Source organism: Arvicola amphibius, chromosome 6 (assembly GCF_903992535.2).
Source record: "Arvicola amphibius chromosome 6, mArvAmp1.2, whole genome shotgun sequence".
Classification (NCBI taxonomy): Eukaryota; Metazoa; Chordata; class Mammalia; order Rodentia; family Cricetidae; genus Arvicola; species Arvicola amphibius.
The window spans coordinates 16,769,100-16,795,376 of NC_052052.2; the positions used below are offsets into that span (position 1 = coordinate 16,769,100).

At 48.8% G+C, this 26,277-nt stretch overlaps 1 protein-coding gene across 3 annotated transcripts; it reads right to left on the reverse strand.

Annotated features, from left to right (window-relative positions):
* Positions 1 to 149: 149 nt before the first annotated feature.
* Positions 150 to 20,599, reverse strand: Cnr2 (cannabinoid receptor 2). Of its 3 annotated transcripts, XM_038333732.2 has the most exons (3): positions 7,901 to 8,133; positions 7,691 to 7,815; positions 150 to 2,575 (listed from the first exon to the last, which is right to left on the reverse strand). In XM_038333732.2, exon 3 carries the CDS (start codon positions 2,530 to 2,532, stop codon positions 1,450 to 1,452), a length of 1,083 nt encoding a protein of 360 aa, XP_038189660.1. In that variant the 5' UTR covers positions 2,533 to 2,575; positions 7,691 to 7,815; positions 7,901 to 8,133; the 3' UTR covers positions 150 to 1,449. The 3 variants fall into 3 exon arrangements, with proteins under 3 accessions (XP_038189660.1, XP_038189661.1, XP_038189659.1); XM_038333733.2 differs by lacking the exons at positions 7,691 to 7,815; positions 7,901 to 8,133 and adding an exon at positions 20,462 to 20,599; XM_038333731.2 differs by lacking the exon at positions 7,691 to 7,815 and having other exon boundaries at positions 7,901 to 8,132.
* Between the last annotated feature and the right edge of the window lie 5,678 nt (positions 20,600 to 26,277).

A 26,277-nucleotide genomic window follows, 5' to 3' on the forward strand; every position in this document is an offset into this window, starting at 1 on the left:
TAAATCCCTGCGCTTCTACCCTGGCAAGAGGTATTTTTGTCGAGGCTGGTCAACGACGATGGGGTTTGTCTCCTTCGTAGCTGGACATCTAGGACCGGCACAAAACTTGGTGTGCACATATTTATGATGCAGATTAAAGAGCACACGGACAGGGAGCACGTGGTTTTTAATGTACTAAATGACATTAATGGATAGCTTTTCTTTCACTGTGCCTGTGGTCCCCAGTGTTATCCATCCTGTCACCAGCAGTGTCTTGAACCTCCCTCTGTTGGAGATGTCCCTTAGTGAAGGTAAAATTCAGGTACCCAGGGACGTAGCATGGGGCTGTGGACAGAGAATGTCAGTCTGTGTCTGGACCACAGCAGTGTGGTCTCTTCTCCTCGGCTCCTTCTGTTTGTCCCCCAGGACCAGAGTATGGAAGAGACAAGCAGGCTGAGGTGAGCATCGCTGGAAACAATCTAGGACCCAGAGAATCTTTTTTTTTTTTTTTTTTTTGGTTTTTTGAGACAGGGTTTCCCTGTAGTTTCTAGAGCCTGTCCTGGAACTAGCTCTTGTAGACCAGGCTGGTCTCGAACTCACAGAGATCTGCCTGCCTCTGCCTCCCGAGTGTTGGGATTAAAGGCGTGCGCCACCACCGCCCGGCGACCCAGAGAATCTTTGTGAATATCTTGCTTCGCCCTGGAGCTAGGCTAGCCGGGAATACTGCTACACTCTACACAGCAGCTGTGACAAGGGCAATACAGGTCCTCCAGATGGTACCTTCAGTGGTTCCCCAAGGACCTAAAGTCACATGACTCCGGGGCTTATCAGGGTGTCAAGAGGGCCCTTGCCCAACAAGATGCTCTGAGCTGATGGCTTGTGACTGTCTGAGCCGACACCCTTGAGCCTGAGCACACCACAATTCTTGATCCTCAAGAGGCAAGGGTCATCTGAAGGTGGGGCCTCACTGAGCTTTATAGCCATAGGAATCCAAAACCACGAAGAGGGAACCGGAGCTAGCTGGTCTCGCTGCCAATCATCAGCAAGACAGCCTGGAATCTGCACCATGGCAGCCGTGGGCACTGATGAACTTGTAGGCAGTGGCCACACTGGCCAGGGTACTCTGTGAGCCCAGGAGAACAGGTCCTTCATCTTCTCTCACCACCTCTGAGTGCTCTATTACAGTCCCTGGAGGTCCCTCTTGCTTCTTGGTCTCTGGAGTCAGGAGGGTTTCCTGACTTGATGTAAACAGAACCTGTCTCGTCACGGGCCACTTTCCATAGACTGTGCAGGTAGGCATGACCAGGTCACCCTCCAACCGTGAAGCCCAGTACTCTTTGGCAAAAAGGGGGTCTGCGTTTAGTCCCCTAGAGCTGGTTCCAGAAGGACGCAGGGTCTGGGACTCCTCTCTCCTCGAGCGAGAAAACTGATTCCTCACACAAGCTGTTTCTAATAGGAAACTAGGTACCGTCAGCAATTGGAGCAGCCTGGACTTCTGGAAGCAGGCTCCATGGTGGTTTTCACATCAGCCTCTGTCTCTGTAATGGAGGACCTTGGGGCTTCTTCTTTTCCCTCAGACCTGAGCCCTCGTAGACGCTTCTTCCAGCTTACCAGGCAGTGCTGGGCAGCGGAGCGGATCTCTCCACTTCGCAGGGCATAAATGATAGGATTGACCATAGAGTTAAGCAGGCACAGCATGGAACAGAAGGCGAAGGCCTCCTTGACCTGATCACTCAGCGTGCTGACCAGGCTATGGCCCATGAGAGCCAAGGCAGGGAACCAGCATATGAGCAGAACAGCCAGTACCAGTCCCAAGGTCTTGGCCAACCTCACATCTAGCCGCATCCGAGCTATCCCAGGAACCTGCCTATCCTGGTGCTCTGCCAAGCTGGCTACATGTTGGTGGGCTTTCCAGAGAACATACCCATAGGTGTAGATGATGCCAATGAAGAGAATGGTAATGAAGAGGAGCCAGCCCAGCAGGTAGTCATTGGGGATGAGCGGGAAAAGCTCAGAGCAGGGACTAGGGCAACAGGTCCATCCCATGAGTGGCAGGTAGGCAATCAATGCCGAGAGGACCCACATGACACAAAGGGCCACCAGTGCCCTCCCACGGGTGACTAGAGCCTTGTAGGTAGGTGGGTAGCACAGACATAGGTACCGATCAACAGCGGTCAGCAGCAGGCTGCCTACAGAGGCTGTGAAGGTCATGGTCACACTGCCGATCTTCAGCAGGAAGACGGCCTTGGTATCAACACCATGGAAGACGTGGAAAATGACAAAGTTGCAGGCAAAGATGATGCTGGCCAGGAAGTCAGCCCCGGCCAGGCTGCCAATGAAGAGGTACGAGGGCTTCCTGCGGAGCCGCTGGGAGGACAGGATAAGGTAGAGCACCGCCATGTTCTCCAGGGCACTCAGCAGGCCCAGCAGGGTACACAGCACCGCCACAGCTATCTTCTGGGCATCACTCAGGATCATGTAATCCTTCATCGGGTTGAAGTCCGAGCTGCTCTTTGAGCCGTTGGTCACCTCTGTCACCCAGCATCCCTCCATGGACAGGCTTTGGCTTCTACCAGGTCTGGCCCAGAAGACTTGGCTGTAGATGGGGAGAGAAGAGTCTTGGGATGTTAATAGTAATGCCTCCCCGGGAAGTCAACACTAATCAAACATTTACCCACGTGCTACAAATATCAATTTATATTTTGTTGTCAAGCATTTAGCCTTTTGCCCAAGCCAGGACTTTCAGTTTCCAAGTAGCAGAAGTGACCTGCCAGATTTTTGGTCTTTTGTTTTCTAAAGAGACAGATCCTAAAACTTCCTTTTAAAACTAAGGGGAATTCCCGGAGACCAGCAACCAAAACAACAAAATCAGGAACAAGAGGAAGTGAAGAGGTAGGGATATTTTTTCTTTTACTTATTTTTGGTATGTGTGTGTGCGCGCACGTGTGTGCATGTGCGTGCACATGCATGTATACGCTCATAAGTGATGTGTATCTGTAGGCATGAGTGTGCCACAGAGTGAGTGTGTAGTTCAAGAGTGGGTTCTCGCCTTCTACCGTGGCTTCTGGGAATTGAACTCAGGACATCGGGCTTGCACACCAAGCACTTTAACTCACTAAGCCATCTTTCTAGTCTACTTTCTCTTTCCATTTTTGAGACGTGGCCTCACAAGGTAGCCTTGAAGTCAAGATCTTCCTGTTTCATGTTCCAGAGCAGCTGGGATTACAGACAGGCACGTGCCACCAAACCTGTCTTCAGTTTCGTGTGTGTGTGTGTGTGTGTGTGTGTGTGTGAGTGTGTGAGGGTGCGTGTGTGTGTGTGTGTGTGAGAGTGTAAGTGTGTGAGTGTGTGTGTGTGTTGCTGTTGTCGTCCCAGTTTTGGTAAGATACTGAAGGCTAACAACTATTTGGGGATGGGGAACAATAGCGTAGGACTTCTCAAGTGTTGGGAATATAAACTCTAAAAGATGTAATGTTTTGTGGACTGTAATGGTATCTGCTTTTAATCCCAGCACTCAGGAGGCTGATGTAGGCAGCTCTCTAAGAAATGGAGACCAATTTGGGCTACATAGTGAAATTCTGTCTCAAAAACAATTTTTTTTTATACTCATGTAGGGATTGTAGCTTGCCTAGCACGAACAAAGCCCTGGGTACAGTCCCCAGCACTGCATAAACTGGGTGTCGTGGCGAACACCTGCAATCCTGGCTCTCGGGGGTGACAGCAGGAGGATCAGGTCAAAGTTATCTGTGGCTATGAGAAGCCCTGTCTTAGAAAAACAACTGTATGGGGCTGGAGAGACGGCTCAGGAGTTAAGAGCACTGACTGCTCTTCCAGAGGACCGGGGTTCAGTTCCCAGCAACCACATGATTTACAGCCATCTGTAATGAGATCTGGTGCCCTCTTCTGGCCTGCAGGCACACATGTAGTACGCTGTGTACTAAATAAATAAATATAAATAAAGTTAAAAAAACCAACTGTACTATATATAAGATATAGAAGTCCTGTTAATTTGAATATCAGAAAATAATTTTTTTTTTTTTGGTTTTTCGAGACAGGGTTTCTCTGAAGCTTTTTTTTTAGAGCCTGTCCTGGAACTAGCTCTTGTAGACCAGGCTGGCCTCGAACTCACAGAGATCCGCCTGCCTCTGCCTCCCGAGTGCTGGGATTAAAGGCGTGCGCCACCACCGCCCGGCTGATAATAATTTTTAATATAAGTATTTCTTGAATATTGAAGAAAACGCTTAGGACAACTAAACATTGTAAACATAATAAGAAAGCAAACTAAATACTCCTCTAGAAAGACTAATTTCCTAAACAGATAATGTGGGATTTTTTTCCATCTAGAGGCCCATGGAATTTGAACTCATAAGCGCAGGAATGAGCAATGAGCAAGCAAGGGTTAGCAAGTGTGTCAGCTGGTAGGGTTACATTTGCAAGAGTTTTATATAACTCTTGAATATACTTTATAAAGAATTAAAAGAAGGGAAAGGTGGTGGTGGTGCACGCCTTTAATCCCAGCACTCAGGAGGCAGAAACAGGCAGATCTCTGTGAGTTCGAGGCCAGCCTGGTCTACAGAACTAGTTGAAGCATGATTAATAAAAACTCAGAGAGAGAAATTGGGGTTCAACTTGAAGGTCTGAAAAGGAGAACAGTCAGTCACTGGCTCTTACCTCGACCTCAGTTTGAAATGGCGATCCTGCCTCCAGGAATCTCACTCAGAATGCATCTGTGCCTGAGAGCTGTCTCCTCCTGTTTTATAATCCTCTCTAGTTCTGGGATTAAAGGCCTATACCATTACCACCTGGTTTCTATGGAAAACTAGTGTGGATCCTGGGATTAAAGGTGCCTGGTCTGTAAGGCTGGCCAGTGTGGCTGTTTTACTTTCCCAAACCCCAGGCAAGCTTTATTTATTAAAATACAATTGAAATGCCATTACAGCTTGTTCCAGGACAATCAGGACTATATGGAGAAACCCTGTCTCGATGAAACAACAAAGACAGAAACCAAAAAGCGTGAAAGAAAAAGATAAATAAATAAAAATAAAAGAAGGGGTTGGAGAGATGGCTCAGAGGCTAAGAGCTGCCCATACAGAGGAGCTGAGGGTACACGGAGGCTCACAACCACATGCCACCAGTTCTAAGGGCTCTGATATCCTCTTCTGGCCTCCACAGTGCACTTATACACATGCAGGCAATACACTTATACGCATAAAATAAAATAAGTGAATCTTTAGTTGGGCATGATGGTTCATGCCTTGAAACAAGCACTCTCAAGGTAGAAGCAGGTCTGTGAATTCAAAATCAGCTGACTTACATAGCACAAAACATGTTCAGGACCTTGTCTCATAAAAGAAGAAGAAAAGAAATAAGACAAACCAAAAACTTACAAAACAAACAAACAAACCAAAAAGGAGACCGGAGGTGGATGAGATGGATCAGCTGGTAGAGAAAGGCGCTAAATCACTGCATCTCCCCAACCCTGGCACATACACACACACACACACGAACGTATGCACACACATGTACATACACACATGAACGTACACACACATGTACACACATGAACACATGCACACACACACGAGTGGATGCATACACACACGTGCACACACAATATGTCACACACACAAATGAATGAATGAATAGATAAATAAATAAATGTGATTTTGTTTTTGTTTTCTTGAGACAGGTTTCTCCGTGTACCCTTGGCTGGCCTGAAACTTGCTCTGTAGACAGGCCAGCCTGGAACTCATGCCTCTGGCTCCCGAGTGCTGGGATTAATAAGGGCAACAAATATGATTTTAAAATTAAGCAGCATAAGAGGTTTAGGACCCCTGGTGATTAGGTGTGTGACTTCAGCGACCTAAAGGCCTGACTGGATGACATTGAGTTCAGGCTCAGCCCTGACGCCTTGAAGACCTCATCTCAAAAACAAACAAATAAATAAATAACTCACAGTACATATGGAGTTGAAGCCAGCCAGGGCTAATTATATCTGTAGCCGACAAACCAAACAAACAACCCCCAAAATAAGACTGTCCGCTAAGAGACCTTTGTTGCTGAAACGTCCCTTATCTTTTCAGCAGGAGGAAATCCAGCCTAGGAAGGAGCAGAGGAAGTCAGCCGCTGCGATGAGGTGATAAACTCACGAATACATTCCATTTTTAAATTTCTTTGAGACAGGCTCTGTGTAGACCAGGATCACTTCCAACTCACAGGGATCTGCTTGCCTCTGCCTCTCAAGTGCTGCAGTGAAGGGCCTGGCTCTCTGTGCCGTGCTCACGTTTCCTGCTTCTCTGAGTGTGCCTATGTTTGTGTGTGTGGAGGTCAGGGGTCCATAGCCAATGCGTTCTTCAACCCATCTCCACCTTATTTTTCTGAGGCTGGGTTTCTCTCCCGGAGTTCACCAATTCAGCTAGACTGGATAGACGCCGAGTCCTAGGGATCTTTCTGTCTCTGGCTCCAAAGTGTTAATAATGACGGGAAGACATCATGGCTAGTTGTTTTGTTTATTTATTCATTTTTCTTTTGTTAATGCTTGAGTCGAAAAGAGCAAGCACTTTACCATTTGGGCCATCTCACCAGCCCCTTCATCTGTTTTTCTTTTTCTTTTTTTCTTTTTTTAGTTTTTTGAGACAGGGTTTCTCTGTGTAGCCCTGACTGTCTTGGAACTCGCTCTGTAGACCAGGCTGGTCTTGAACTCAGAGATCCACCCGCCTCTGCCTCACAAATACTAGTATTAAAGGAGTGTGCTACTACACCTGGCTCTGTTTCTCTCTCTCTCTCTCTCTCTCTCTCTCTCTCTCTCTCTCTCTCTCTCTTTCTCTCTCTCTCTCTCTCTCTCTCTATTTTTGTGGTCCTGGGGGATCAAATCTCAGGCCGTACACATTCACAAGTGCCCTACCAGTTTTAGCCAAATATACATTGTATAGATTTCCCCCACCCTTCTTTCTTTTTCCATGTGGTCACAGGAAAAATTTCAGCAGCATCCAGGAGGAGGATGCTCTACCTTCCAACCCATACCCAGCTGGCCATCTGCTGCCTCTGGGGAGAAACTTTGCCTTCTGACCTCTGGGCCTTTGCCCTGGGTTTTTCTGCCCCATATCCTTCCTGGACTTTCCTTTGGTTCCTCTGTCCAGTGGAGCCTTCCCGAGCCTGCAGCCATGCATCAGACTCCCAGAAGCAGGCTATGGCATGCTCACACATATACACACATGCACATAAAATAAATAAATAAAAACTTAATGAAAATTTAAAAATATTGTTTCCAGCCAAAAAATGATTTCATCTACACAACACAATAATCTAAAACTTCAGGCTGCAAGGTGCTGACTGGAGAGATGGCTCAGTGGACCAGATACCCCTGAGGACCTGAGTTCAGCTCCCAGCACTCTCATAAAAAGCTGGGAGTGGCCAAACACCTGCCTCACCTGTAACTTCAGAGCTGGGTGGGGCTGACAGAGGGGTCACTGGAATTTGCCGACCACCAGCCCAGCTATGGGCTCAGCCAGAGACCTTGTTGCAAGGGAATAAGTTAGAGATTCACAGAGCAGGACACACAACATCCGGTATGTGCACCCACACACATGTGTGCAGATGCACCACCCAAATATACGCCACATACACAAACACACAGATACACAAATTAATAACAAAATAAAAAAATAAACTAAAAGTACTGGTTGGGAGTATGAGTCATGGTAGCACATACCTGTAATCCCAGCACTCAAGAGGCTGAGGCCAGACTGCTGTGTGTTTGAGGCCAGGACATAGTGCGTTCTAAAGCTGGAACTGCTGGCAGTTTGATGTTGGGTAGCCTAATGAGTTCAAGGCCAGCTTAGGCAACACAGAAAAACCTTGTCTAAAAATAAATAAATCAATAAAAAGTAAAAATAAATAAAATCTTTAGGGAAGGCCTTACCCCATTCAGAGCGAGCATAGATGATGGTGGCAGGGGTGGCTGTGGCTGGTGGCTGTGCCTCACCCGGCACAGTGTGGTGGCAGACCACTGTTACCATCCAGAGGAAGGGCAGGAAATGCATGCATTTGATGGACATCCTAACAAGACAACAACAGGAAGCACAGAGCAACAGGAAACCCAGCTCCCGGTCCACACGTAGATAGAAACACTCTTTTGAGGCCACACTGATCTTCTAGAAGGCCTAAGGCTGTGCTTGCTGCACAGAGACTTGAGTTTGTCACACAGGCAGCCGCTCTGGTTCCATCTCCGTCACTCTCATCATGTGACTTTGGGCAAGTCCCTCTCCTCATCTGCGAAGTGACAATACATTACCCGCCCGTTGTTAGGGAGGCCAAGCGGACCGAGGACATCCATTGTAGTTTTTGAACCTGAGAGCTGGCAAGATCTTTTTGATCCTTTCAGAATGTATATAAGACCCATCCAGCTTGGTATGGTAGTGCACTCCTTTAATCATAGCACTTGGGAGGCAGAGACAGGTGGATCTCTACGAGTCTGAGGACAGCCTGGTCTATATGGCCAGCTACATAGTAAGGCATGATCTCAAAAACAGTTAATAGCACACACACACACACACACACACACACACACACACACACACGTGCTCATTTTTTAAAAACTTATTTAATTTTATTTTATGTGCATTGGTGTGAGAGTGTCAGGTCCCCTGGAACAGTAGCTATAGACAGTTGCGAGCTGCCATGTGAGTATTAAGAACCGAACCCCGGTCCTCTGGATGAATAGCCAGTGCTCTTAACTGCTGAGCCAACTCTCCAGCCCATAAATAAAATTCTTTTTTTTGTTTGTTTGTTTGAGACAGAGACAGGATTTCTCTGTGTAGCCCTAGCTGCCCTGGAACTTGCTCTGTAGACCAGGCTGGCTGCGAACTCACAAAGATGTGCCCGAGTGCTGGGATGAAAAGCACGCGCCACGCCGGGCGGTGGCGGCGCACGCCTTTAATCGCAGCACTCGGGAGGAAGAGGCAGGCGGATCTCTGAGTTCGAGGCCAGCCTGGTCTACAAGAGCTAGCTCCAGGACAGGCTCTAGAAACTACAGGGAAACCCTGTCTCGAAAAAAAAAAAAAAAAAAAAAAAAAAAGCGCGCGCCACCACCGCCTGGTGATTCATCTGTCTTATCAACACGTCGTTGTCAATTCCACACCTTCCGAGCCACAGGCGTGTGCAAGAACGCCATGAAGAGCAAGCTGTAATCTGATGCTGGTTAGATGTCAGAACTAAAGAGAACCGATAGCCCAGCGTCCATACTTCTGGAAATGCCTAGCTCCGAAACCCTGGTTCCTGGCAGTGTGTCCCTGCTGGGCTGGTATCTGGGGCTATAGCTGGGACCCTAACTCCATCTGACTTTCTGGGGCATAAGCTGGGGGTTGGGGAATTCTCAGAAAAAGGTGTGTCAGGCTTTTGTTTCCACCTGAAGTGAAAGTGTGAAGTGAAAGAGGGTCACAGACAAGCTGTCCCCTCCGTGCCACGACGCTGGAGGGGACCGGAAGCTCACAAGTGCCCACAGTGGGAGGCTGAGATTTGATGCCCCGGAAATGCTGAGATTTTTTTCTGGTGTGGGGATGGAAGCTCTCCCACTGGTGCAGGACATGCTCTCCCACTGAGTCACACCCCAGCAGTCTCGCTGTTCTTGTCTGGGACTGGGAACGATGAGGTCTGTGTTCTACTTCCTTCCCGTCCCGCCACTGAGTCTTAGGGCTGGCCCTCTGGGTTTTTCTTTTTCTTATCTTTGAAGACGGTAGGGTTGATGGTGGTAATTCATAAGGTCTCCGGATCTCAATGCACTGAGTGTGTGTGTGTGCATATGTGTGTATGTGTGCTCTATACATTAGAACCAGGGCCTCACAGTGTGTTAGACAAGAGCTCTACCACTGAGCTACAACCTGGGCCCTCACTCAACTAATACTTAATGCCGCCCCCTCTCCCATCTATAATAGGAAGGAGTTTGTAATGTATGGAACCTCCACGCTGTGACTCCCTTTCTCTTTCTCTCTCTCTCTCTCTCTCTCTCTCTCTCTCTCTCTCTCTCTCTCTCTCTCTCTCTCTCTCTCTGAGACAGGGTTTCTCTGTGTAGCCCTGGTTGTCCTGGAATTCGCTTTGTAGACCAGGCTGGCTTTGAACTCACAGATATTCACCTGCCTCTGTTTCCCAAATGCTGGGTTTAAAGGCATGCACCACCACCATCTGGCACTCTCCAGTGTCTTGCAGTTGTCGAAGAAGTCACTGGAGTCTGCCTAGTGGAGCTAAATTCATCTCAAGCCTTGTTGATGTTGGCCGACCATCACTCTGCCTTCCCTGGAGTCTCCACCGACAGGTCGGACTCTTTCTTTGTGCCTGGACTGTATCTGTATCAAGCTTAACCGCCACCCCTCTGATGGAGTCCATTGGAAGGATGGCAGGCCCTCTAGGTTTTACTGTTCCAGGTTTGACCTGGAGTGCCAAAGTTTTGGAATGACACGTCACTGAGTCATGTCACTGAGTTCCGTCACAGACACAGGCTGTGTGACCTGGAGCAAGTCAGGGCCAGTCTAACTCTCTGAGCGTCCATGTCTTTTATGAGTTGGGAATGCAGTCACCCACGTTCCGACACACAGATTATTAGATTATTTAAAACTCAGTAGTAAGGTTTAGGGAGATGTTCAGCTGGTATAGTGCCTGCCACATCAGCTGAAGTTTGATCCCTCAGAACCCACATAATAAAGCCAGGTATGCGCCAAGCCTAGTGGAACACACCCTTAATGCCAGCACTCGGGAGGCAGAGGCAGGTGGATCTCTGAGTTGGTGATTGACCTGGTCTACACAGTGGGTTCCAGGACAGCCAGAGTTACATGGTGAGAGCCTATCGCAATCGATAGATAGATAGATAGATAGATAGATAGATAGATAGATAGATAGATAGATAGATGCGAAAGCCAGGTGTGGTGCTGTGGATTTATAATCTCAGCAATGGGGAGATGGAGATAGACAATTTACTGCTCAGCCAGTCTAGCCGAAGCAGTGAACTCCAGGTTCAGTAAGAGACCCTGTCTCAAGATAAAGTGGTCAGCATCTGAGGAACAACACCCAAGGCTGACCTCTGACACACATGCATAGAAAGAAGCAATAGCAACAACAACAACAAAAACCTAAGCAGGAGCATGGCTGCCAGACGGAGCTGGAGATGGAACTGATATGACGCAAAGGGAAGGGTTGCGAGACGTTCAGGGTCTCAGCCGTGGCTTGGCCCAGTCAGTTCTGTGGGAAGCGACAAATGCTACAAAGATAAGCTTCAATGATGGATGTGTCAGCACTCTCCTATCTCGGACACACATCCTGAGTTTGGAGCCACAGAGAACATCTTTTAACCTGCTCCAAAGCTGAACCCACAGTCCATTATTTCTTCCAGGAACACGAAGGGCAGGCTTCGTGCCCAAGGTTTCCATTATCCTGGGCAGAACGAAGTGTTCATGACCACTCCAATAAAAACCCCAGTGGTTAGCTTGGCGGCAGTGGCGCACACCTTTAATCCCAGCACTCAGAAGGCAGAGACAGGTGGATCTCTGTGAGTTCGAAGCCAGCCTGGTCTACAGAGCAAGTTCTAAAACAGGCTCCGAAGCTCCAGAGAAATCCTGTCTCAAAAACCAAAACCAAACCAAAACAAAAAACCCATAAACAGCTGCAACAACAAAAAGAGAATAGAGACCTCAAAGCCGGCCCTCCAGTGACACACTTTCTCCATCAAGGGCACACCTCCTAAAAGTGTCGCTCCCTTTGGGGGGCGTTTTCTTTCTAACCACCACAACTGTTGAGCCATCTCTTCACCCAGAAATAACATAGCTTTGTTTTTGTTTTTGTTCTTTCCGGTTTTTCAGTACAGGCTTTCTCTGTTTAGCCCTGGCTGCCCTGGAACTCAGAGATCTGCCTGCCTCTACCTCCTGAGCGATGGGGCTAAAGACCTGCGCAGCCAAAGCCTGCTGAACTGGCCGCTGTGGTTGGAGTCTATGAAGAGCGAGTTTCCTCTGTCACAGGCACGAGGGACTTTGTGTGTGCTGCCCTCTCATTCGCTGTTGCTGTTACTCAGATCTGTAGCATCTATTCTTTTCCTTCTTGTGGTCCTGGAAGTTGCACCTACAGCTTCCTGCATACCAGGCAAGCACTGGACCACTGAATTTACACATCCTCAGACTCTTTTCCTTTTTGAGATGCTCTCACGATGTAGCCATGGTTGGCCTAGAACTCCTTATGTAGACCAGGCTGAGCTGTAACTCACAGTGATCCTCCTGCCTCTGTCTCTGAGTCCTGGGATTAAAGGCATGGGCTATAACACCTGGCCAATCCAGTCTTTATTTTTTTTTTAAGTTTTGAGACAGGTTCTTGTTAACTTGCCCAGGACAGCCTTGAGCTCATGATCTTTCTTCTTCTTCTTCTTCTTCTTCTTCTTCTTCTTCTTCTTCTTCTTCTTCTTCTTCTTCTTCTTCTTCTTCTTCTTCTTCTTCTTCAGCTTTTGGAGTAGCTGGTCCTGTTATCTTTTCTTTAAAATCAAATCATTTGTTTGTAACAGACAGGTGGTAATTGTGTATTTATAACAACATAGTAGCAGGGCAGCTAGAGCGACATGGGGAGATCCTGTCTCAGAGAGAGAGAGAGAGAGAGAGAGAGAGAGAAAGAGAGAGAGGCAAAGAGACTTGGTGATGGGCCAATGTGGTTCTCCCTCTCACTGGGCATCGCTTTGTACCGGGGAAATAGATCTTCATTTTTGATCAGGAAGTGTGGGGAGACTTAGGTGGGAGAGTGTCATTGTGAAAATCCCTGCTAGGGTGGCCACCCTCTGTTCGTAATGTGCCTTCTGTAGAAAAGGAACTTTCATGCCAAATCAGGTAGTGCGGCCATGGAAGGACATGGGACAGAGAAGCCTTAGTAATGACAAGGTCTTTGCACCGTGGTTTCCCTGTACATCAGGGATACGACATGGTTGGCCTTGTCTTGGCTTTCTTCATCCTCTGTGTTTTTCCCTGCTGGCTCTGAACCTCTTCTTGGCTTGGTCAGATTTCACAGAGTGGAGTCCCTACCCAGGCCTGGTTTTGATTTGTTTAAATGGTTGCAGCATCAGGAGGTGGGAGGTACAATTCAGACAGGTGCCCCCAACAGAAGAGGGGGTGTGGGAAAGGAATGTGAAGTAACTTCAAACACTCTGTTAGCTGTGACAATATTAACACTACCATTAGTGCTGAGTCAGACTTAACGAAGACTGCAAGTTGCAAAATGAGCCTAACAACAAGCTGATGGTGGCAGTGGTGTTGGTGGCGTTTGTGTTGGTGGTGTTGGTGATGGTGGCGGTGGTGTTGGTGGTGTTGGTGGAGTTTGTGTTGGTGATGTTGGTGGCGTTTGTGTTGGTGGCGGTGGTGTTGGTGGTGTTGGTGGCGTTTGTGTTGGTGGTGTTGGTGGTGGTGGTGTTGGTGTTGGTGGTGCTGCTGCTGTCAAACCACACAATATCTTGCTGGGAAAACTCACTCGTGGGCTCTGGGTTGCTAGGATTTGGTAGTGGTGACAAAGCAGATGGCAGGGACCCAGGAACAGCTGGAAGAGGCTGATAATGAATTAAACCTGGCGGGGACAGTCCTGTCTCGGAGAGATGGGCTGAACATCTGGAGAGGAATCTTCCTGCATGCTCCTCCTACCCCTGAAGACTGAACCAGGAGGATTGCTGCGAATTTGAGGTCAGCTTGAGCTAGATGATAAGGATTTATTTATTGCAGTTTATTTATTTATTTATTTATTTATTTATTTATTTATTTTTTGGATTTTTGAGACAGGATTTCTCTGTGTAGTCCTGGCTGTCCTGGAACTCAATTTGTAGATCAGGCTGGTCTCTAACTCAGCGATATCCCTGCCTCTGCCATTTAAGTGTTGGGATTAAAAGTGTGTGCCTCCATGCCATGCTTATTGTTTTGGTTTTAATATTTAGTTTATTGTTTGTTTGTGTGTGTGTATGTGTGTGTCTGTGTGCTATATGTGCGTGTGAGTGCAGGTGCCTGTGGAAACCAGAAGAGGGTTTCAGAGTCCCTGGAGCCAGGATTACTACAGTTATGAGCCACCCCATGTGGGTGCTGGGATTTGAACTCAGGTCCTTTGCGAGAACAGCACACACTCTGAACAGTGAGCCATCTCTTCAGCCCCATAAGAAGAATTTAAACTAAACCTAGCACATTATATCACTTGTAAGGCTGGGAGAAGCCAAAGTTTAACTTTGTAAACAATGCATATAATTTGAAATTTTTATTACTTCTGCTGTCCAGCTTGCACACACATTTTTTTTGGCAGTGCTGAGGATTGAAACAAGTACGTTAGGTAAGTGTTTTATCACTGAGCTTCATCCCAATCACATATTTATTTAAAGTGTTTAAAGCAGATATTAAGGAGGGGAAGAAAGCGTAAGTGGCATTCTTACTGAAAATAGTAAATTTGCTTGAAGTGTTGGGGGACTCCTGTAACTTTTAACCTTTAGCGCTCAGGAGGCAGAGGCAGGCAGATCCCTGTGAGGCAGCCTGGTCTACAGAGCAAGTTCTAGCTGAGCTAAGCCTACATAATAAGTGAGATCCTGTCTCAAAAATAAAAAAAAAAAGCCAACCAGACAGTGGTGGTGCACACCTACAATTCTAGTACTCAGAAGGCAGGCAGGTGGATCTCTATGAGTTCAAGGCCAGCCTGGTCTTCAGAGTGAGTTCCAGGACAGCAAAGGCTACAAAAAGAAACCCTGTCTTGAAAAGCCAAGAGAGAGAATAGTAGACTTATTTACAAATCACTTCCTTTCTCACGGACCGCAGGAAATGATGAAATGGCTCAATAATTCCCACTGCGGCTTGTGAATTTTTATGCCACTGTGAATCAGATCATTGAGTTCGGACCTGAGATGGTCAAGTTCAACTCCACTTTCTCTCTTATTTCACTGTGTAACCATTAAGCAGCCAGATGGAGGAAATGTATAAATAGATACTAACCATAACAGCATAACAGCGTGGGCAGATAGCCTGGCTTGTTGTTGTTGTTTTGTTTTTTGTTTTTTTTTTTCTCTGTATAACCCTGACTGTCCTGGAACTTACTCTGTAGACCAGGCTGGCCTCGAACTCACAGAGATCCACCTGTCTCTGCCTCCCATATGATGGGATTAAAGGCATGTGTTGCCACCACCTGGCCTCCAATGTTATTATTATGAAGTGAGGACCCATGTGTCTCATGATTTGGTGCTTAAAAAGTCAATATATAACCAGATGTGGTGGGGTATGCCTATAATTCCAGCACTTAGGAGACTGAGGCAGTAGGGCCCTGAATTTAGGGCTAGCCTGGGTTATGCAGTGAGTTCAGGCTAGACTATATAGGAAATCTCATCTTCCTAAACAAGCCCCTACAAGTGAATTTATACTTTTATTTTTTTTTTATTTTCTGTGTGTGCTGTGTATGTACATATGCGTACATGTATGTAGGCCTGAGGTTGACGTCAGGGGTCTTTCCCTATTGTTCACCATCTTATTTTCTGAGTCAGGATCTTTCATGGAACCTGGAGCTAGAGAGGCGGCTCCTCTGTTAGGAGTGTTTGCTGCTCTCGCAGAGGGCCCAAGTTCCCTACACCCATGTTGGGTGGCTCACAACTGCCTGAGACTCTAGCTCCTGGGGAGCTGTCTGAAGTTTCTCTCCTCTGGAGGCGCCTGTACTGCTGTGCACATATCCACACTTAATTAAGAAGAAAATAGTAATTAATTTTGTATGGCTGTTTTGCCTGCATGCATGTCTGTGCATCATGTTCATGCCTAGTGCACACAGAAGCCAGAGAGAGCATTAGATCCCCTCGGACTGGAGTTATAGACTGTTTGAAATGCCATGCTGGGGACTGAACGCAGTCCTCTGGAAGAGCAGCTATTGCTCTTGACCACTGAGACATCACTTCAGCCCTCATAATAAATCTTTAAAAAAAAAATGTTTGCCAAAGCTAAGAGTTGTGGCACACACCTGAAACCCCACCACTTGGGCGATGGAAGCGAGGGCATATTGAATTCTAGGTTGGCCTGGGCTGTATAGTATGGCAAGCATCTGTTCTGTCACTCTGCTTACCGACACCCAGGCTGTCCCTTAACTGATCTTTGACACGTTCTTCGTTTTTGAGAAAGGCCAGATCTATTTTGGTTAGTTGTTTTCCACCTTTGTCTAGCTTAGTCTGTGAACCCCTTCTTCTTGTTTTGGGGTGTGGGATGCTCCTGACTAACTTCTGTCCAAGCCACACCTCTGTCATCAGCCCCTCGTAAATCGCCATCCTACATCTCGAAGCACCTTCCAGATCCGCTGACCTGTTCTTCAGAAACACTCATTGTTCTCCATAGACCCCCAAACTCCTGCCCGTGGTACCGTTGGACCAACTAGTACCCAAACACATACACAGGAAGGACCCACTGAATTCGGACAGAAGCATCACCGTGACCACACCTGTGGTTCTCAAAGAGGAACTGAGGTGGGGCACAGCCCCTAGGGAATCATGGGAATCACCCTTGACAGGGCTGCAGCAGTTTGAGTGGGAGGCGCTGGGCGCCACAGGCAGTGGGAGAAAGTTGTAGGAAAGGAGGGGAGAGGAGAAGCCACAAAACTTGTTTTGCTTTGGGTTTTTTTGTTTTGTTTGTTTTTTGTTTTTTGTTTTTTTTGAGACAGAGTTTCTCTGTAGCTTTGGAGCTTGTCCTGGAACTAGCTCTTGTAGACCAGGCTGACCTCGAACTCACAGAGATCCACCTGCCTCTGCCTCCCAAGTGCTGGGATTAAAGGGGTGCACCACCATCACCCGGCAAGAGGCCACAAAACTTAGAGGACACCCAACCTATAAAGTCGCTTTTGAGTGACTCTCCTCAAGGTACTCCAGCAGACTCCCCCCTGGGGGCGGGGCTAACTCCGCTGTGGCCCCACCCTCCTCCACCTGCACCACCAATCTAGTTTGTCCTCTTTAGCATTTGGGGTCTTCATCCCTTAGGGGAAGCATGCTTTCTGGGCTTTTCCTCTCCCTAGGAAATGGAAGGAAGGAATTTCCTTCTCTTCTGGGCTGTGCTGAGAGAAGCACCTTCCAGACCCAAAAGTCATGGCCAAGTGCCCTGATTTTACTGGGGATCCTGCTTTGGCCTTTGGGAAAGCAGTTACTCTCTGGACCCCATTTCTATCTTGGGACAGGGAAAAAAACTGGCCTCCATAGGATCTGGGTGTTATGACATAAGACAATGCCAGCGACAACCGCAAGCACGGGAGGGAAGTCCTGTGGAGAGAGCACTGGGGAATGAGGAATCCCCGGGGTTTGTGGTTGGAACCACAGAATATGCTCCTTTCTCCCTGGAGTCAGGCTCTCCGGCTGCACTATGGTGGCGTCTGAAAAAGGCTCTCCAAGTGACAGTTTTGTGGGAATTGTGACCAGAGCTGCACCTTCACAACAATGAGGGGTTCTCTACCCTGCCTACCTGTTTTTTCTCACAACAGAGTAGGGCTCGGCGAAGACTGGCCTGGTAGCTTGAATTGAGATGATCTTGAACTTCTGGTCTTCCTGCCCTCCTCTCCTGAGGGCTGGGATCACAGGCCTGTGCCACCATTCCTGCTCCACATGTCTCTGGGGCTAGACCCTAAGAGGTCTTGGGTTGAGCAACAGCTTTGCCCACCATCTTGGATGGCTTTTAAATCTGGGTGGGCTTCAGTTTCACACCTTACACGTGTGAGTGACCATGAGTCAGTGTGAAGACCACACAAAGGGAGGTCACCAAATGGCATCTTCTGGATTTAGGGCACAAACAGACACGTGTAAGAGGCAGGCTAGGAAGCCATGGGCTGCGTCGGTGGAGCTGAACACACAGAGATCCAGGAAGTGTTGCTAATCACTCAGCGTCACCTAGTTAGCGGGGTGGCTTGGGTCTGTCACAAGATTCAGCACCTTCCACTCCTGCCTGCTCCCCACTGCCTTGACCATGTGACATTGTGCAATGGTACTGCTGCTGAGCCTTGCTCTCCTTATCTGTAAGATATGGCTGGCCGTCTCTCTGCAGACATCCTTCTGAGGATCCTGCCTGAGACACTTTTCACAATCATTTGGGGCAGAGGCAGAAGTTCCTGGAAGACAGTCTAGTCCCTTGCAAGAATCCTGCTCAGGTATGGAGAGCCAGAGCCGAGGTGGGCAGGAGCAAAGAGCATCCGCTAACTGAAGCCATGGAGAGAGAGACTGCGTACTTAGTTCTCAGACTAGAAAGGGATCATAGGCCCTGAGCCCCTCAAGTATCTGGGAGCTGGGCTCTGATCCCTGGAGAGTTTGGGGGAAGGGGCTCCAGGGGAGAGTGTGGGGTGGTTCATTCTGAAAGCCAAACATTCAGGACAGTGTTTTAAGTCTTGACAAAGAAACTGGGACTCCAGCTATTCCAGGGACGCGGTGAGGCTGGACCTAGCTGGGAAGTGTGGACATTAGGGCAACAGGCATCTTTGGCTGGAGCCAGAGTGTTGTATCAATAAAGCTCTATATGTGACCTGAGGGCCAGTACCCACTGGCTTAGCAGGACGAGGCTCAGAGGCTATTGCATGTAATTCCATCAGAATAAATGCAAGGTTCAGGCACCCTGAGAACATGCAGGAAGAGTGATGGGAGCAGAAACGTTGAGGACACGGCTCAGCCTTTCAAAGGTGTGCTGTATAAGCATGAGAACCATCCTTGGAGGCCCCAGAGCCCACGTGAAAACCTGGCACAGTGATGTGTGTCTGTAATCCCAGCATGACGCTGGGGGATACAGGAGGATTCCTAAGACACACCAGCCAGCCAGACTAGCTGAATCAGTGAGTCCCAGACTCAGTGAGAAATGGTCCCAAAAAGTAGTGTGGAGATCAAATGAAGAAGACACACAACGCTAACCTCACTCGCTTTCGCAAGCATGCCCACACAGGCACGCACGTAAGGGGGAAGTAAGACGGGAGGCCGTCATTTTGCCAGCTTAACGGAGGACAGGGGAAGGATGATCTCACTGGTGGAGAGCCACACACGGGGCTCACTCAGCTAAGGGAGCAAGCTCCCTTGAGCCACGGCAGCCGCAGAACTGGGGCATCCTCAGACTTCCTAAATCTTTCTCCAGCCTTCTTCTGCCCAGTCTTGTCTTTCACGACCAAGACGCATCTCCCTCGAGGCAAAGTCCTATTCTGGGGAAGGAGTTGGTGGCCTCCTCTACTCATTTCTAACCCACAGCATGGACAGAGCGGGCAAGGGGCAAGCAAGCTCTCATTTGCTGAGCCCAGCGCCGTTGTCTATCCCCAAGCAACGTCACCTGTCTGAGCCTTTACCACAAGCGCGAGGAACCGTACTGTGCAGAAGAAGCCAAGGGGCAGAGAAGTAGAGTTATGTAGTGCTGAGTTCGGGTTCTACAGGAGTCGACACCTCAGGGATCCCACTCAACATCTCTTTCCCTCAGTGAGTGTGACCTCCATAGAAACAGGGCCCTGGCCTCCTGGGCCCCAGTGCCTTTCTCTGTGTCTGACAGCCGATCACCTCATTCATTTTTCCCCCTTCTATAAAACAGATCCGGATTGCCCAGGTGAGCCCTAAAACCTTAGTCTCCTGGGGCCCCTTTCCAATTCCTCCTTCTGCTTTGGTAGTTAACGGGTAGGCTAGGAAGCCAAAATGTCTGCCCTCAGGCCACTGTTCTCCAGTGATGCCCCTGGGACTTGAGGGAAGTGGCGCACAGCCTCCCTCTGCCAAACAGGCGACATGATAGTATAATTTATCATAGACACTGAGCGTTTGAGCAGTGAGCGTCTAATAAAGGAAACATTGGAAAGCCCTTAGAACAGAGCCCAGCCCTCAGAGAAGTCCGCTTGTGTTGCGGAATTCTGTTCTCTGGGCACGCGCGGCTCTTCCTCTATAGCTGTGATTATTATCTACAAAAGGCCTTCAAAGGATCAGTCCTGTGACCAGGGCAATCATTAGGCCCTCACCTGACATTCCAGCCACACCCTTGCCCCTGCTCCACCCCTGCAAGTCCTCCTGCCCAGCTGCTTGTGGTCTTGCGGGGTACCAGAGTAAGGGGAGGTGGAAAGTCAGCTAGGGATGGGGACACCAGTGATGTCATCAGCTTTGGGCACTTGTCACCATGTTGGGGTGGGCTTTTAGATGATACAGTTGCCTGAGCCGCCCATGTTCCTGCAGACAACCCCAATAAACTTATCAGTTCACTAAACTGAACTGGAGGGGAAATTTCTTTGGTCTCGTGTGACTTTCTGTTTCTGGAAGAGCACTCCCCAAGGAAAATCAGCTCAGTTTTGGGGTTTATTACTATGGTGAATGGCAGGGGAAATCCTATCTTAGGAGGCCCAGCCTTGAGCATCACGGTGACCCATGTTCTTGGTCTGAACCCTCCCTCTGCCTCAGACAGCCCTCTCCCTAGCTCCAGAGAGAAGGGCTGAGGTTAGAACAGAGGCTTTATGGAATGAGGAGTCTGGGGGGAAAAAGGAAGCTACTCACGGTTGTTTTTGCTTGTCGGCGGCCTGCCGGTGCTTGGAGAGCCTTCCTGGCTACTTTGTGTTCAGATCCGCAGGCTCAGCCCAGGTTCCGCACTAGGTCCTGAGAGCCACAGCTTCAGCTGGTTTCTCTTGGTTTTACCCTTTCGTAAATGAATGTGAGGAGGTCTGGCTTTCCTGTCCCTGTTACCACTTCCCTTCTGGGTCCCCAGTGCCACAGTGTTCTTGCCCTGCTGCTGAGTTCTCTCAGGCCAGGATAGGGCATAGGCCTGAGTCCAAAATTCCGGAGACTTGGGTTCTAACCCAGCCTAGGCATATGATGTTCAGAAATTCACTTGAACTCTGTCAAGTTTAGTTTCCTTGTATGTGACAACATGCCGGGCTACACGTGACTCCTGTGCCTCCCTGCCCCCGTCACTAGCCCAGGGTTTCGAAATGCAAATGTCTGCAGCTGTTGGCAGGTTACATGAATGAATGATGGGCGGCTGTTCTGCTTTCATTCAGTGACTGTGACAGATGCCATGATCAAAAGCAAATTAAGAAGCTGGGCATGGAGCCAGGCAATGGTGGTGCACACCTTTAATCCCAGCACTGGAGAGGCAGAGGCAGGTGGATCTCTGTGAGTTCGAGGCCAGCCTGGTCTACAGAGCGAGTTCCAGGACAGCCAGGGCTACAAATAGAGACCCTGTCTCAGAAAAAAAAAAAAAAAAAAAAAAATGAGAAACAGTGACAACCAAAGCAAACAAGAGAAAGAAAGGGTTTATTTCAGCTTATAGGTGACAGTTCAAGGCAGGAACTCAAGCAGGTACCTGAAGCCAGGACTGCATGCCATTCCACACAGTGCTCCCTTTGACCAAGGAACTTGTCAAGGAGGCATAGCGAAAACCGTGGAGGGTGCTGGTTGCTGGCTCAACAGCAGGCCAGCTATACCCTGTTAGCTCTGTCTTTGTTACTGGCTTGAAGGCAGGCCAGCTATACCCTGTTAGCTCTGTCTTTGTTACTGGCTTGAAGGCAGGCCAGCTATACCCTGTTAGCTCTGTCTTTGTTACTGGCTTGAAGGCAGGCCAGCTATACCCTGTTAGCTCTGTCTTTGTTACTGGCTTGAAGGCAGGCCAGCTATACCCTGTTAGCTCTGTCTTTGTTACTGGCTTGAAGGCAGGCCAGCTATACCCTACTATTTCTGCCTTATTTTTTTTTCTGCAAGACCTGTCACTGTGATTCAATACCTAGGTTAGGCAGAATGTCTCCACCTACCCAGTGCTGGGTTTATAGGTATTCATCACCATGCCTGACTTTATTTTATTCTATTTTATTTATTTTTAAAGTGTATGAGTGTTTTGTACACACATGTGCCTGGTGTTCCCGAAGGTCGGAAGAGAGCTTTGGATCTCCGGGGACTGGAGTTACAGTCAATTGCAAGCAGCCGTGTGGGTGCTGAGAACGGAACCTGAGTCCTCTGGAACGGTAGCCATTGCTTTTAACCACTGAGTCGACTTTCCATCACCCTTCCCCCTCTTAAATGTAGGTTCAGGGGTTGACCAAAGTCCTCATGCTTGCAGAGAAAGCCCTCCGCAGACTGAGCTCAACCCAACCCTAAGAAGTGTGTTTCTAATGTCCAGTTCTGGAAGATACTCAGGTTTGTACCTGACACATTTTTACAGGCACTACCAGATAAAATGTTGAACTATAATCTGCTATGCCCTACAGCTGTGGAATTGAGTGTGATAACATTCTCCTTCTGGTCTACGGTCACCAAGTATGAGGTCTTCGCAGGAGGAAGGATGGTCTGGGCCAGGACGTCTTCAGGAGGGAGGTTTTCGTGCTGTAGGTAAAGTCGCCAGATCCAGAGTACGAGGATGCAGCTGAAGTGTTTGAGATGTGCATGTCCTCAGATCCACGGATGTAGCTCATGGTAGAGCACTTGGCCAGCAGGCAAGAAGCCCTAGGTTACATCTCCAGGTCTGGAACAAACTGTTTTTATTTAAAATGGACAGTTAACGGGTGTTAATTAGGTGATCTGTGGGATAGTTCTTTTTTTTTTTTTTTTTTTTTTGGTTTTTCGAGACAGGGTTTCTCTGTGGCTTTGGAGCCTGTCCTGGAACTAGCTCTTGTAGACCAGGCTGGTCTCGAATTCACAGAGATCCGCCTGCCTCTGCCTCCCGAGTGCTGGGATTAAAGGCGTACGCCACCACCGCCCGGCTTGTGGGATAGTTCTTATATTTTAGTTGTGAGCCTAGCCTTTAACGGCTGAGCCATCTCTCCAGCCCTGTGGGATAGTTCTATTGGGGAGTGGGATGCGATGTTTGGTTGTCGCACCTGGCAGGGGGATTCTACTGACATCTAGTGGTAGAGGTCGGGAATGCAGAAGGCAGAGGACCATGCGCTCGACGTGTAGGGAGGGGCTGAGACAAAGAGACCTTTTTGGGAGAGGGCCGGGTGGTGGCTTCAGCTCTTTCAAGAACAAGGAATTGACTGTGAGGAACGGGGAGAGAGAGAGCTCAGGTTCTCCAAAATGAGAAAAGCAGAGGTGTGGCCCTCCTGCAGCCTGTGTTTGACGTCTGTAGAACCGCAGAAGCAGCTAGAGACTCCAGGGGTGAACTGAGTAAGATCTGGAGCCCTGACTCCTAGACAGCTGGCCTTGAGGAAGCCCCGTGGTCAAGACGTTCCTGTCCCCCCACGCCTTGTTTGTCTACAGCAGCTAATGGTGCGTGATGGTGGGGTAAATACATCAGGGTGTGTGATGTAGGCTAAGTGCATCGGGGTGCATGATGGCGGCTAATACTTGCACAAGTGAAAAAGCGAGGAAGTGTTGTCAGAACTAGAGAGAAGAGTTGCTGAGTTCTCTTCCTTCTTAAAAAGATTTATATTAATATTGATACCTCTCTCTCTCTCTCTCTCTCTCTCTCTCTCTCTCTCTCTGTGTGTGTGTGTGTGTGTGTGTGTGTGTCTGTCTGTCTGTCTGTCTGTCTCTGTGTGTGTGTGTACTTGAGGAGGCCAGAAGAGGACATTGAATTCCTGGGACTGGAGGTACAGGTGGTGGTGAGCCACCATGTGGGTGCTGGGAACTGAACTCAGGTCCTCTGGAAGAGCAGTCAGCTCTCTTAACTGCGGAGTCATCTCCCCAGCCTCCTCCCCTCCCCATGTCTGAGTTCTCTTCTGTGTGGCAAGTTACTTCCTTCATCTGGTCTAAATTTCCCCATTCCCAGAATGAGGAAGTTGGAGAGAAAAGGCCCCTCTAAAATGTCCACACACATCTGAATCGCCTCAGGACCTGTTTGCAGTCTTCTGGCTGGGGGTAGGTAGGCAGCTTCTAAGTGAGATGCTGCTGCTGGCCTTGAGCCCATCTCAGGCCCACGTGGTCAATAAGAGCATCTCAGAATCTCCCCTCTGTACCTGGTCCAGGCTGACTGGGTCAGCTCTCCTTCCTATTGCTCAGTCACAGCCTTGTCAGCCTTCCTACTGTGAGATGCTGCCACCTACTGACTGTGTCTGGGCAGTATCTGGACCCCAAGAGGCATGGAAGGAGAGACTGACTCCCCCAAGTTGTCCTCTGATCGCTACACAAACATTCACACACCAACGGTACATCTTTCAATACAAAGACAAAGAAAGAAAACAGAAAGTAAACAGAAGAGAGAGGTGCAAATGCACAGTGAGCACAGATGGTCAGACTTCTGCAAGTCTCCTTGTCTTCTCAGCTAAGACTGGCTCCATTCCTCCCTGTCCAGTGTCAGCAAAGACTCCTACAGGAGCCGGCACGGTGGCACACACCTTTGATCCCAGCATTCGGGAGGGAGGCAGAGGCAGGCAGATCTCTGTGAGGTCAAGGACAGCCTGGTCTACAGAGAGAGTTCCAGGACAGCCAGGGCGGTTTCACAGGGAAACCCTGCTTCCAAACAAACAAAGAAAGAATCCTCCAGGAAGAAATGGCACCGCACACTTGTAATCCCAGTTCCAGGGTAGCTGAGGCTGGATGAAAGCCTTGACTTTGAAGTCAGTCAAGGCTACGGATTGAGAACCTGTCTCAAACAAAGAACGAACTCTGGTCGTCCCTCTCGTGGAATTTCTTCCACTTTCAGAAATTCTCCCTTTCTCACTTTTTCTTAATAAGTTTAGATTAACTCTGCTAAAAATAAATTCTACTGAGTCATGGTCTCCCAAATATTTGATTAAAATCCCTTAGCTTTCACCTCCAACGTGAAAACCCTTGGCCTGCCTCTATGCCAGAGCCCCTGACCTAGGATGTCTTCTCTTAGATTCACATCCACAGGTCCCTCGCTGAGCTTCTGGGCTTCAGTCTCCGTTGGTCCTTGCTGTATCTGGGATTGAGCCCCATTTCTCCCCTCTTGCAATAGTATTCAAGGAAGTCACCATAGCAGTGGCACCTGCCCACACTCCTAGCTTTTTGGAGGCCGAGGCAGAAGGATCCAGGGGACAAAGCCAGGGCCCAAGAGAGATAGTTCACTGAGAAAGACACTGAGGTTCATCCCTCGAAACACCTCCACAGAACTGTCCTCTGACCTCCACATGTGTGCACTGGGGGATATGTGTCCCTTCCCCTCATACAAAAAATAAATAAATAATAAAATATGTTCAAGGCCAAGACCAGCCTGGGTCTTTTCCAATGAGAGAGCCAAACAGACAGAGAGACAGAGAGAAAATCATCTTGAGGTCTGAACATTTAATCCCAACAATCAGGAGGCAGAGGCAGGTGGATTTTTGTGAGTTTGGGACCAGCCTGGGCTACAGAGCAATTTCTAGGCCAAAAGAAGAAGAGAAAGAGGAGGCCGGGGAAGAAGCCACCCTGGGTGGTTTCTGACTGAAGTGAAGGCAGAACCCTGGCCCTATGCAGTGGTTAAGGGAACTGGGCCAAGGGCAGGTGATCCCTCCTACCAGACTTGCTGGTCAGAGGTAACCAAGCAACCTCGGGGCCAGGGTGCAGTTTCTCTCTGGGCAGATGTCAGACTGTCTAAGACACAGACCAGACTAAGAGCTGGCTGGAGAAGCCCTGGAGAAGCTTATCATGGACTTCCTGAAAAAGGAAGTGGATGGAACCATGACGTAGTTTTCTCTTGTAGGTGTTAGAGGCTTGATGCGGATCTCTGTTACTGTACCCTCCTAAACCATGGTGAGCCTCTCAGCCAAGCCTCTGCCTTGGACTCCACTGCTCACGTCTGCGCCGGGCTCATGTCTGCGCCGGGCTCACGTCTGCGCCGGGCTCACGTCAGCACCGGGCTCATGTCAGCACCGGTCGATGACGGTGGCAGAGAATACTGCTCGGGCTCTTCGTCCTCCATCCCCTCAGCTGACCTCGGCTGGCCTGTCCTCCTGTCTTGTCATCCAGTCAGAATCTGCTCACTCTGCTGTTTCTTCAGTCGTTTCCCACCCACTGCTCCTCAGCTATACACTCCATCACGCGGCTGCTGTTGGCTTTCCATGAAGATGCCATACATTTCAGTCGGCCCCGCCCCCATCCCTCTTTCTCCCTCCCTTTCTTCCTTGCTGCTAGAGCTCCTCCTTGGTCTGTGTAGCCCTGTACTTTTGACTATAGCCTCCCTTGAATATTCTTCATATGAACTTTACAAATATTGTGTTAAGCCGGGCGGTGGTGGTGCACGCCTTTAATCCCAGCACTCGGGAGGCAGAGGCAGGCGGATCTCTGTGAGTTCGAGACCAGCCTGGTCTACAAGAGCTAGCTCCAGGACAGGCTCTAAAGCTGCAGAGAAACCCTGTCTCGAAAAACCAAAAAAAAAAAAAAAAAAAAAAAAATGTGTTAAGCTAGGTGGTGGTGGCACACACATTTAATCCTAGCACTCAGGA